This window comes from Uranotaenia lowii, chromosome 2 (assembly GCF_029784155.1).
Source record: "Uranotaenia lowii strain MFRU-FL chromosome 2, ASM2978415v1, whole genome shotgun sequence".
Classification (NCBI taxonomy): Eukaryota; Metazoa; Arthropoda; class Insecta; order Diptera; family Culicidae; genus Uranotaenia; species Uranotaenia lowii.
This window is the reverse complement of record NC_073692.1, coordinates 282,415,041-282,427,791: the sequence shown is the minus strand read 5'-3', so window position 1 is coordinate 282,427,791 and position 12,751 is coordinate 282,415,041. Positions and strand designations below refer to the sequence as shown.

At 37.3% G+C, this 12,751-nt stretch overlaps 1 protein-coding gene across 4 annotated transcripts in view; it reads left to right on the top strand.

Annotated features, from left to right (window-relative positions):
• LOC129745917 (fat-like cadherin-related tumor suppressor homolog) overlaps positions 1 to 12,751 on the top strand; it is a 740,130-nt gene that overhangs the window by 523,072 nt on the left and 204,307 nt on the right. For 3 of the 4 annotated variants that reach the window (XM_055739308.1, XM_055739307.1, XM_055739306.1), the window contains exon 8: positions 10,946 to 11,182. The exons of the other annotated variant lie outside the window; for it this stretch is intronic. In XM_055739308.1, coding sequence (XP_055595283.1) covers positions 10,946 to 11,182 — 237 coding nt within the window. The remainder of the gene's footprint in view (positions 1 to 10,945; positions 11,183 to 12,751) is intronic. 4 annotated transcript variants of the gene reach the window in all.

The following is a 12,751-nucleotide window of genomic DNA, read 5'->3' as shown; positions in this document are numbered from 1 at the left end:
TTTTGGAAGTGTAAAATGCGTTTTAAATCTGTTGATAATGTGTTTTTTTTTATTTTGGTTGAATAATTCCTGAGTTTTTGACAAAATTTGCCCGGATATTACCCAAACTTTTGGTCGACAATTTTGGAAACAAATGCCCGGATTTTTGCAAGGTTTTTATATAAATTAGCCCGAATTCGTCCGGCCCGGATCAGTTCTGAAAAAAATCTGGCAACCTTGCATTAGGACATTTTTTCTATGAACAGGCCTTTGATTCGGTTACATGCTTAGAGTATTTATTAAAGTGATAATATTTTGCTACTCTTGATCATCAATTCAACGAATAACGAGCTTAAACTTTTGATATGGTATCGAACCTCATGAGGAAAATATTCGTAATATGCAATATCGAGGTAGTTTTCATCAACCCTAAGCCAAACTACTGCAGCAATCGCTCTCAATCGACAACAGATCAATAACAACATGTTTTCTCGTAGAATGAGGCAAAAGTTCAACTTTTCATTTTGTTAGTTAGTCGACGATTACTGTTCTGTATTACTGTATTGAATGCATTTTTTTTAATTTACTTTACGAGTACCATAAACTATTTAAAAGTCTTAAAAAGTCATTGAAACCAGCTTTGAAACAATTTCTTTAATTTTATAATAGATTCAAAGATGAACCAGCCTAACTTAATAGCCAGGAAATTTTAAACTTGTAAGGTTACTGGACCGATTACGCGTTTACATATTAGTATTGACAAGTAAGTTTTTAGACAACAAGAAATACTAAAAAAAATCGTTCGTCAAGAAAAAATCAACTTTTTGAAAACTGCAAAGTATTTTTAAGAAGCCTCAATACGTTTTGAATTATTTCAATTGAAGTTGAATCAAAAACAGTTGCCCTCACTGTAGGCTGATGGCTGCACTAACATGTATACGCATCAGCAGACGCAACAACGACTCAAACCGAAAAAAAAAATGAACCAAGCCTCTGGCATCCAGACCAAAAACCGAACGTGACGTTGATTGGATTTCTCCTATTAGAACACCCGAAGGACGCACATCGCCATTTTATGTGCTGCATGTATTATACATACATAGATATGTAGGCGCATCGCTCGCTCGCTCGCGTGTTGTTGGACATTTGGGATGTGCAAACATGAATGAAAGTGTCCCCCCGTTGACATCGACATCAACGAACGACCGGGCTCAGTTTTAGTTTTGTCGGGTGCCAGACTGGGACTGCCAGTTAGGGAGCAATATTGAAGCAAATACATAAAAAAAATGTACATGTATCAGTAGTTTAGATTTTTCAAACAAACAGTTTGTATCATGTCCATTATAACGAGTGTCACACGAAAGTCAACACAAACCAAGGATGGCCGCTGGCTGCTTGCGCAATAAGGATCGGATGCCGGCCCGGCAGAAGTCAATCAAACTGGAAAATAACATGCGTCTCTGTCTGATTCGGTATCATAGCTAGGGTCTACAATGAAGTATATTCGTTTTTCATAACATGTTTTAAGTTCCCCATTAATATTGTAACTGGAACCAAATTTCGAAATTTAAACTTTACGAAAGTTTCGTCAAATAATTGTTTTAAAACCATGTTCATATTTCTTACTTAAAAGGGGGAAAATGGCTTCAAGCATAGATCATCTTGAATCAGGACACTTTAAAACGGGTCTATTTCGGAGGTATGTAAACGAAAAAAACTTGTTTTGTACTCAAAATGTAGGTTTTTCATTTCACTTTAAAGGAAAAATAAAAAAAAATATTCCGATGTGGTTTTGATGAAATTTCGAACTTTTCGTCGGATACCACTCATCATAGTCTGGACACCCTGTTCGCTGACCTCAGCGGTCATTTTGTTCCACCATCTCTTCAGCTCTATTGCATCCCGAGTCGTCCTACCATTCTTCTTCATCTTCTGCTTGACAATTGCCCAAAATTTTTCAATATAGCAGAATTGAAGGCAGTTGGGTGGATTGATGTCTTTTTCGACAAAATCCACCTCGTTGTCCCGATACCATTGTAGTACCTCTTGGCTGTAGTGGCAGCTTGCCAAGTCTGGCCATGGTTCTTTGTGAGATCTAATGTACTGAAGAATACGTTTTCTCAGCACTCCTCCTTGTACATCTTGGAATCCATGGTCTTTTTGTCACGAAAACCGTGGTTTTCCCTCCGTAGCTGCAAATACCTTCCCAGATCAAACACATTCTTGCAAACTTATCGGCAAAAACGAATTCGAACTTGCCAGGGACATCACTCCGTGGCAGTGGCTTTATAAAATTTTTGGCCAGGAAGCTGCCCAAAATCCACCTTGACGTTCGTTTCGTCATCCATGAGGGAGGATGCATCCGTCGTACTTCGTTAGAACCTTGTCTTAGAACATCCGGGCACGTCCTTTGGTTACTACATTCTACTTTAATGTCCGATTTGGTTTCTTACTGGCCCGATAAGATTGTATTCCTTTGCTCAGACGAATCCTCAGACGAAGACTGTGCATTAGACCGCTGCAAAAACTGACTTTTTGCTCCCATGTGTTTTTCCGATTCCTTTTTGCTCTCCAATCATCTGTGTTAAATATAAGATGATTTGGTTCATCCCTGAATTAGCGCAACGGTTTTTAAATTTGTATGGAAATTAGTATGGGGAAAGTTTTTTTTCCAGATTAAAATCGCTAGGGAAGCGATTTTGGGTTTTATACAAAAAATAACTTCTTCATTGGGTTACTGTATTCTTAAACTTTAATTTTTACTAAGGTTACTTTCAGCTAGATGCAACCAGAAAAAAGTTAAAGCAATCTGTAAAAAAAAAATAATTCATAGTAGATCAACAGTCAAAACTGTCAGCAGCACTGGAATCATGAACTTGCATGCAATTTTCCTAGCTAAATACTTGAATACAAGATACTGTGTGGCATACACAAAGGCGTTTTAAATCGGGTAACGCAGATAGAAAAAAAAACTACAGCACTATGTAGAAAGTAAGATACAAACTTTTTGAGATTATTGAAGATATACGGTGATAGATGTGGTGAAACGTTCCCGAAATTTTCAACCTAGTTGAAAAATAAGATGAAGTTACGCATGTGGTATACCTATTCATTCCGCGGGCGATCAAATGACGGTAAACACTTTCCCCTAAAACTCTCTTGTTTCTCGACCGATTTCTACAAAGTTTATAGCTTTGGAAAGCTCGTAATGTGACTTAAATACGAATTTCAGCTACAATTATTTTTCTCAAAGTTATTCAAAGTCGAAGAAAAAAAATCGTAATACAGGATTTGGGAAAGGCTCTAAATCAGTTATTAAGTACTCGAAAAGAATTTCACTTAGTGCCTGAGAACGTTGCGATCCAGTGCAAAGCCAATTCTAGGTGCTAGAATAGTCTCAAAAAGGCAGATTGATAAAAAGAAAAGAAACAGCTACCTTTGAAAAGTCGTCAAAAATTCTGTGTTTCGTGTTTTAGAAATCTAAAGATAACAAAATGTCACAAATTACATCAAATTTCCATTTCACTTTACAAAAATTTTCTAATGTAACGGGAACAGCTTTGGCGGTTGATTTATTAAAAATTACGGTTTACCACTTTTTTACATTTTTAGTGGCCATGATCTTAAGAAATTTTAAAAAAATATTTTCATATGTGTAACATATAGCTTCTAACTTCAGCGTTCTCAGGCACTAAGTAAATTTTTTTTTTCGAGTACTCAATAACTGATTTATAGCCTTTTTCCCGAAGCCTGTTTTTTCGATTGTTTTTTTTTCTTCGACTTTAAATAACAAGAGAGTTTTAGCGGAAGAGGTGTTTGCTGTCATTTGACCGCTCGCGGTATGAATAGGTACACAAAAAATGTCGGTATGTTTAGTGTTAAATTTGCAATTGATCATCTGAACTTCATTTTTGTGTAAATTTAACACAATACATACAGTTTTTGTGAATTAATGATAGAAAACACGATGAATAACGCATTTTTTTTGAAAAAATCAACTTTTTTATGGTTTCGGACCTGATTATAACATTTAAAAAAAATTCATTTCCTGTGGATTCTGTGAATCAGTTAAAACAAATGATTCAAGAGGTTGTTAACCGAAATCGATTGAAAATTATATAAGTTATGATTGTTTCACTGTAATAATGATGCTTTTTCTCTAAATAATACCACCATAGTGTAAAGTAAAGTAACTAAACTTAGTTTATGAAGAATTCAACATTATAAATCTTCACCTGTTCAACGGACTGACTTTGGACTGATTTCTGACCGATTTCGGACCGAGTCGGGACCGTTCCTTCGATCTGGAAAGGAATAACTTGCATGCAAGTTTTCAGCAAGCGATGCCATGAGTGAAGCAAACTCGTCTGAGTTTTTGATAAATCTTTTCTAAATTCCAAATATCTTTGCTGTGTTACAACTAAGCATCACAGTACCTTCACATCATTTGTAGAGATTAATTCGAGGAACAGTATTCAGCCTTTTTTTTATTTTTCCGAAGTTTCTGTAAATCTGTAACGATTTTTGAATAAAAAAAATTGATTCTCCATGTAATTCTCCATACAAAATTAAAACTCGTTGCGCTAAATCAGGACTCAATGTATCGCTTCCAAACTTTACGGAGATTTTTGTGTGTGAAAATACCATCAAAAAATGGTATGGGAGTTGTAATAACTTATAAATTTCAGATTTCCCATACAAAGCCTGCAGCGGTCTACTGTGCATCGGTCAGCATTGAATTTCTTGGCGATGTCATAGTCCGACTGCCCTGAGTTTGCCTTGATCGTTCTCAACACCTTCAAATGCAGTTTCGGATTCTTAGTTCCACTATGATGCTTGGTATGAACCTGCCGATCGATAGTATGCATCTCACGAAAACGATCGAGAACGCTGCACATAGCCGATTTGATCATTTTTAACAATGTCGCGATTTTTGAACCCGACCACGTCGGGTCTTTGAGATGGTGTCCAAAATTAATATTCGATTCGCGGCTTCCATCATGTGTAACTTTTTGAAACAAAACTAATCGTAATGAAATTTTCAGCACTGATAGAGGAAACATTCCAGAACAAAGTACTGTCAAAACATTTCAGATCCGACAACTAGGAGTGCTACGGTATAATAAACAGTGTGTCCAGATTTAAAATGATCAGCCCGATGATCAGTCGGGCGGGTAGAAAACTCTCACTTTAAATTAAAGAGAAAGAACGGGCAAGAACTGTCAATAATTCACTGCATCTGACCTAAAGGATTTCAATGTATTATGATAGCGCCAGCACTAAATTTTACTTCGGATGTCCGGACTTCCAACTTCCGAAAGACTCTCGACAAAGAAAAGTGAAGTACTAAATTGTCGGAAGCCTGTGTTTTGTTGCCAGTCTACCAGTGACGTTTATAAAAATTTTATTTAAATTCACAATAGTGTTTTCTACACAAAAACTTTCAAGCAGCGATGCCACACGAACCGATTTTCCGGTTTTGTACCGATTTTTGACGAAATTTATAACCAAAAATCGGTGTATACCGAATAATAATTTTTGGCAAAACATATCAATTTCATATCCATTTTTGGAAATTCGTTCAGCATTGTTTTTTTTTATATTTGTTTTGAAGTCGAATCAATGTAATATCAGTGCCAGCAGATCTTAGCGGAGTCGATTACATCTTTGTTATCTATGCCAACTGTCTTGAGATCGAATCTCAATCATCGGATAATATGGTAGATTAGAGATAATATATAGCAGTTGAAGACGTCAATAAATCATATCGTGAAGTTGTTTGTATTTAGGAACCAAGATAAGTGCACTCTCGTGATAAATATTTAGCACAAGTCAACAAAATTTAAATTCTCAAGAGGTGCAAATAATATAAGACTTAATTATTATAAACATGAGGCGCTATTTCCGTAAGTCATTTAGTTTTTTCGTTTGCTTATGTTTTCAAGATAGCTTTTGAAAATTGGTCAAAGTTCATTAAATAAATTTGTGCAGTAAAGTCATAAAATAATACAGATATTTTGAAAATAAAGGTTTTCACGCAATAATCAACATTCCCGAAGACCGGGAGTAATTTTTGAGTTATCATATTTATCTCACTACTGGTGGACCCCTCTGACTTTATATTTTATATCGAAATATGCACCTTTTCAAACTGAAGATTGTTTCACAAAACATCAGCAGTCTTTCCATTTATCTCTGGGCGCTAATAATTTAGATTCACTAAATTCATGTTCTGTACCAGTATGCTTTGTTGTATTTAAATTCAGACGCAACCTATGAGACTAACCAAGTTCTCTCTGAGGCTTCTCTTTAGCCCGTTTTGCGAACCAGTTTTTGGGAATCGAGAATGCACTTCGTTAATTAATTTATTTATTTATTTATTTAACAATCTTTGCAGATGCTTCCAATTATTTACAGAAATTAAACTATCCTATTCTAGATTTGAAAACAGATTTCGAAATATTAAAATCAAATTTACTAGCAACTTAATTAAATCTAACACAACATACATCTAAAGGGTTGTTTTGACCGTATTGAGTTCGACGATGAGAGAGTCTCAGCAATTCCTGGGATCGGGTAGTCCTTAGAGAAGCATTAAACGGTAGAAGTGATAACAGTTCTGGACAATCCACGTTATTCTGCAAGATATCGAAAATGAAGAGTCGTTGTAAGAATACACGCCTTGATGCCAGCGTCGGTAGATTAAGTAGCAAGCAACGTTGTTCGTAAGGCGGAAGTTCAAGGGCGTCGTTCCAAGGTAGCTGGCGTAGAGCGTATCTGACGAAGCATCGTTGCACTCTCTCTATTTTTTTCGATTGCACCGCCTGATATGGTGCCCAAATTTGCACTCCAAATTCGATAACGCTACGCACAAGAGCACAATACAGTGATTTCAGGCTGTAGAAGTCACTAAAAAACTGCGTGTTCCGTCGTATGAAGCCAAGAACTGCGAAACTTTTGGCTACTGTCGTGGAAATATGCTGAGAGAAGTTGAGCTTGTTGTCTAAAGTGATGCCAAGGTCTTTGACGACCGATATGCGATTCAAGTTAGTCGTTGACATTTTGTACTCGAAAGTGATGGGACTTCGTTGTCGAGTGAACGTGATGGTAGTACATTTGGTAATATTCGGAGTCATGCCGTTTTGATGGCACCAATCTAGCAGACTGTCAATGTCCTTTTGGAGAGCGCAGCAGTCGACTAAAGAAGAAATAGTTCGGAAAATTTGGAGGTCGTCGGCGTACAGCAGTTTTTCTGACTCAAGAGTAGCAGTCAAATCGTTGATAAAGAGAAGGAATATCAGAGGTCCCAGGTGACTTCCCTGAGGCACTCCCGAGGTAATTTTGAAAGGTGTCGAGTAAACAGAGCCCAGTCTTACGAAAGCAGTTCGGCCTACAAGATACGAGGTTATCCAATTGCAGAGCCAATCAGGAAACCCCAATCGCCGCAATTTTTCAACAGCCAAATCATGCGGTACCTTGTCGTAAGCCTTACTCAGGTCTACGTACACGGCGTCAACTTGTTTACGTTTATCAAGCCTGTCAACTAATTTCGATACGTACGTCATGAGGTTGGTGGTCGTCGATCTTCTTTTCATGAACCCATGTTGATCTTCAGAGATTGTATGTCGCACAGTTTGGTACAGCACATCATAAACGAGACACTCAAACATTTTCGGAAAACAGCTGAGAATCGATATTCCGCGATAATTTTCTGCTTGGTGTATGTTCCCAGCTTTATGAATTGGAGTAATTGAAGCAGTCTTCCAGATCCGGGGAAATACAGCCTCCTCTAGCGATTTGTTGAAGATTATCGAGAGAGGGATGGACAAAGACTCAGCGCATTTTTTTTGGCTTGCTTCTCTTGCTCGCACTTAGGTGGATCAATCTTGCTCTGCAGATAACAGAGCGTTTTTTAAATCTACACGGTTTGAGAAGAGCAGAGCGAAAAAACAAAAAAGTTCTCACTGTGAATGGGCTTATCTGAGGAGAGATGTCAAGCATGGTTGCATACATTGAAGTAAATTAGCTCAAAATATGAAGTTAATAAGACGAATGAATTTGAAGAGCAAAACAGACAGAACTTCGCAATTTATGTGCAAAATCATTATGTTAAAGTATCCAAATGAAAGGCTAATGGAATTAATATTTAAACACACATCATGATAGGAACACACGAGCACAATTCGGATCGTGCTCTCTTGGGGCGGGTCCCCAATGAGCGCGTCCTCTCAGAAATCGACAGAGCATGCAAAAAATTGAGAGTTGAGTCACCGACCTTAGAATAAAACGGTTAATTTCAGCGACACTCCGAGAACGCAAATATTCTCATTCGGTTTGTCCTGCCGAGATACCTAAAGGCAACGAATACGAATCCGTACATGCGAAATCAGTTCGAATCGTACACACGTACGGTGTGCTCGCACTTTATCCCCGTCTTTTTTATATGCGTGCTTTCAATCGTAGCAGTCGACTTCTCAGGGAGGCAAACACGCATCTCGAAGGGAAACAAACGATTCGGATTGTGTTCGTGTGTTTCTCTGGAGGGCGTGTCTTAGATTATTTTGTGGCACTCACCCAAGGCACGCGTATGGTGTGTTCCTCTCTGCCGATTTGATGATGCAAAATCGTTACAGAGATCGATACGATCCCTCTGTCGATTTGAGTTACCTCTCTGTCGGTTCATGTTTACTGGGTCTAAGCATTTCTACTCAGATCTCGTAGCACTCACCCGAGACACGCATATGGTGTGTTCCTCTCTGCCGATTTGATGATGCAAAATCGCCAGAGACATCGTTACGACCCTTCTGGCGATTTGAGTTACCTCTCTGCCGATTCATGTTTACTGGGTATGTGTTAACAGTGTCACACTTATAGCGTGTTTTTTTTTATTATTCTGGATTTGATTCTGGATCCGTCAGAATAAAAAAAACAACTTTCGGTATTCGAGTTATTCCATACGTAGGTGTACGTGAGAACGAGCGCAATGTTTACATGCAGCTGTCATTTTGTTTTCCCTTCAGGATTTCTTCACTCGATTCTTCACATCCGGATTATTTTTTTTTTTCGTGTCCGGATTGCACTGGACAACAAATAGTACGATTTTGCTTGGCTGAGAGGTTCAGAATCGCGGCAATAATAATTTCTCCGTTCACTATTTCAACTGCTTTGCTTTCAGCCACAAACAGCTGTTTATTGTTTTGACAACAACGCTGAGATTATTGGTGAACTTCTCCCAAAACTGACTTTCTTCTCAGGGCGAATCCTCTCGTTTTTCGAGCGATAAATGAGCACGATGACAGCAGTTAGAGCGAACCTAGGTTGCCTCTGAGGTGAAAAAAACACGGTGTTAATTGCAAAGCGTTTTATCACAGACCATACTGACTGGACACTCGATTTCGTTTTCTGGATAATTTTTCCAACAGTACGCAATGTCGATTCCAGAGTGCACATCGATCGATTTGAAGAAATACTATCCCAGTTAGGAAATGCCACCCAACTTTAAAAATAAAACACGCAATTTCTACGATAACATCGGGCTAAACAGGACGATTATTCCTACAGGGCATTTTTTGTCAAATTTTTCAGGTTCGCCACCTACAGTATTGCAAACCTGCAAAATCTGACAACAATAAATTAGACAGAAAATGGTTGAATTTTTGTTCTTAGTGTCATGTCAGTGTGGTCAGTGGTTTCATCTTCTCCCGCACAGCTTGGGGGAGCAAAAGAAAAACATGGCACTCTCTTGCACTAGACAAGCCGATCTGAGGAGTTTTGTCATCCATGGTTATCCATGTGTTAATTTTCAAAAAAAAAAAACAAAAAAATATGTAAATGAACTAGATAACGAAAATGGATCGTGATTTTAACATATTTCTGAGTTGGAAAAGAAAAAAGTATTGTTTTATATTACATTTATCCAGTTTTTAATTTAATTATAAAATTGGTATTTATTTTCGGTACGAGTAGCATTGGTCATTAAAAAATTGTGGGCAGAGTCTTTTTTTTCAAAGTTGAACGATTAATATTTCATGAATCGATTCTAAGTATATTTCATCAATTCGAAATAAATTATATTGTACGATTTCTGTAAATTTTGTTTGAAAACATTTCAAAGTCATTTCATGGAGGTGAACACTGAATCATGTTGTCATCCGAAGTTTGTTATTAGTAGCATGCCTGTTCCTTTATAAATTCATTCGAATGTTAAGCCCTTTTTTATTATTCAATCCACTCAACCATCAAAACGGTCTGCATGCCCTAGCAAATGGTTAATTATTTAAAACATTTTCTGCACGATCCGTTTACAATTTTAGACATTGGAACAATCACAACTCATCGGCTAATGTTAGTTTAATCCTCTCACGAGCACAAAAACACAACAAAAAAATCGTCTGATGACAATATGTTTTATAACAAAACCTATTGTTTTTATTCTTTTCTCTTTTTTCTTTCTCTCTTTGATCAAACCAAACCCACTCGAAAAAAAACTTCCCGTGGTGTTGTTATTTGGATTTTTTTTAACCTGGTAAAAAAATCCAAAACACACAAATGTCCTCACAACAACACACTCCAAACGCAAATCCATTTTGCACAACCTGACCATGATCCGCACTTCCGACTGCAATGAAACCAAAAAAAAAATGAATAAACCAACATCCACCTCATCCGAAAAATAAAACAAAACCTTCAAAAAAAAAAACAAACTTTCTGCACTCACCGCCGTGTGACATCCACGTGTCTCGCAAATGCCCAATGCCAATTCCGCGTGGACACCAAATGTGTGTCTGTATATTTTCTTTACACATAATCCCACCGAATGCAAACATCCACAAATACATAATCCCCGTGGAAAATGAAACAATGAATTCGGTTCCGGTTCCGGCAAATGTTAAACAACGACGACGACAACAACAATAACAATTCCACCGGAACCCGAAACGAAAAAAAAAACGCTCCCAAAAATCAGAACGATTATGCAAGTGGTGCTGGAGGTGGAGGAGCCGAGGGAGGAGTCTTCGGGATCGGCGAGTTGGGCGGCATGCCGGGTTACGAGCTACCGATGATGCCAGATGGTGGTCCCCCGAACCTGGACCTGGACCTCGGGGCCATGATGCAAGCCTCCGATCCGGACCTGGGCCTGGAGGCGGCAACCTGGGAGACCTACCCGGACAAAGATTTCCGCGGGCTGCAAGTGATTCTCCGGGTAACGATTAGTTGATTGGATTTGTACTAGTTTTTTTTTATGTTGTTGTTCCTTCTATTCTATTTCATTCGTTCTGTTATCCTTTTTTGTTCATTTCATCTGGATTTCATTTCGTCTCTCGGCAAACCCTCGACGACGACGACGACGACCGCATTCTTACTTTTAGTTTTGCCATTCTTTGTTTATCTTTTCATGGCTGCGCCCGCCGGTTCGAAACTCCGGGAATCGCATTCTTGTTTATTCGCCTCGTTTGCATTTTTGTACATCTTTTTTTAATCTCTGTGCCGTTTTCGAGGCTAAATTTCTACCCGGTTAGGAAGAAAGAAATAAAAACCAACCTAGTTCCATTCCGGGTTTAATCCGTTTGCAATGGTTCTTCTCGCTGTGATTTTATTGTTGCTACTTTTTTTTTTTGCTATCCGTTCTTTGTTCAATTAGCTGGTATTAGTTTCGATTTAAGCAAATTTTGCTGACCCAGACCTTATGCGATATCAATTTTTGTTTGAATGGCTCACTCTACTAGTTAAGTTCTGGATTACAATTTAAAAGCGGTACTAAGCCGAAAAAGCGGGACATTTCAGAAACATTAACAAGTACAAGTACAATATTGATTGATTTTACTCATATGTACAAATTTTAAAGGAAAGTTATTGAAAATGAAAAAAAAAACTACAAATAAGACTGGATATCGGCTAATATCAAACTTTTCTTTTGCCAAACACCCCACGGTTTCACTGAGAAAAGTCTTTATTTTTCGAAAATAAGTATCGCTAATTTTTGCACCATTCCAAAGCTAGGACTTTATTTTTTCATTTGAGCCAAAATTTGAAATAATCGGGAGGTCTACAACAATTTATTTTTCAAAGATTTAAAATTATACTAATCAATGTGAAAACGCTTTTCTTATCTCTAGCGTTGTTCAAACTCGATATGTCAACAACATGATCAAATAGTAAATTTTCCTGGCTTTAATTTTTTTTTGAGATATTAAAGTGATAAAAAGAGAAAGAAGAGAAAAGAGTGGGAATGTAACAATCAGAGTAATCATTAGACCGTTGCAAGTCGTGTATGGAAATTTTCAAATTCTTAAATTTTTCACCTCCCATTTTTTTTTTGGATGATTTTGCTGCCAGAATAACAACAAAAATAACAGGAAGCCATTCATCCAGTCCTGAAATAGCGCAACGAGTTCCAATTTTGTATGGAAATTTGTATGGGAAAACAAAATTTTTCATTCAAAAATCGCCAAAAATGTCTTAAAAATATTCTTTGATTCTTGCAGAACAATTCATGTGAACAAAGCACTAAACTAACTTGTGCTCCCGAAAAGATATTAGATGTTATACCATTTTTTTTAAAGAGCTTTGTTAATTGTTGATTTTTGTGTTTTTGACTACTTATTTGAAAGCTATGTAACCGTAGGATGAAAACAAAAAATTTCAAAAACTATATTGCTTTGCCTAGGAATTTATTAATTTATACAACCTTTTCATAAACATTTCATGAATTTATTAGTCTGCCATTTTTAAATACTTTTCCATGGATTCAGAGTTTTTATTTTGAATTGTT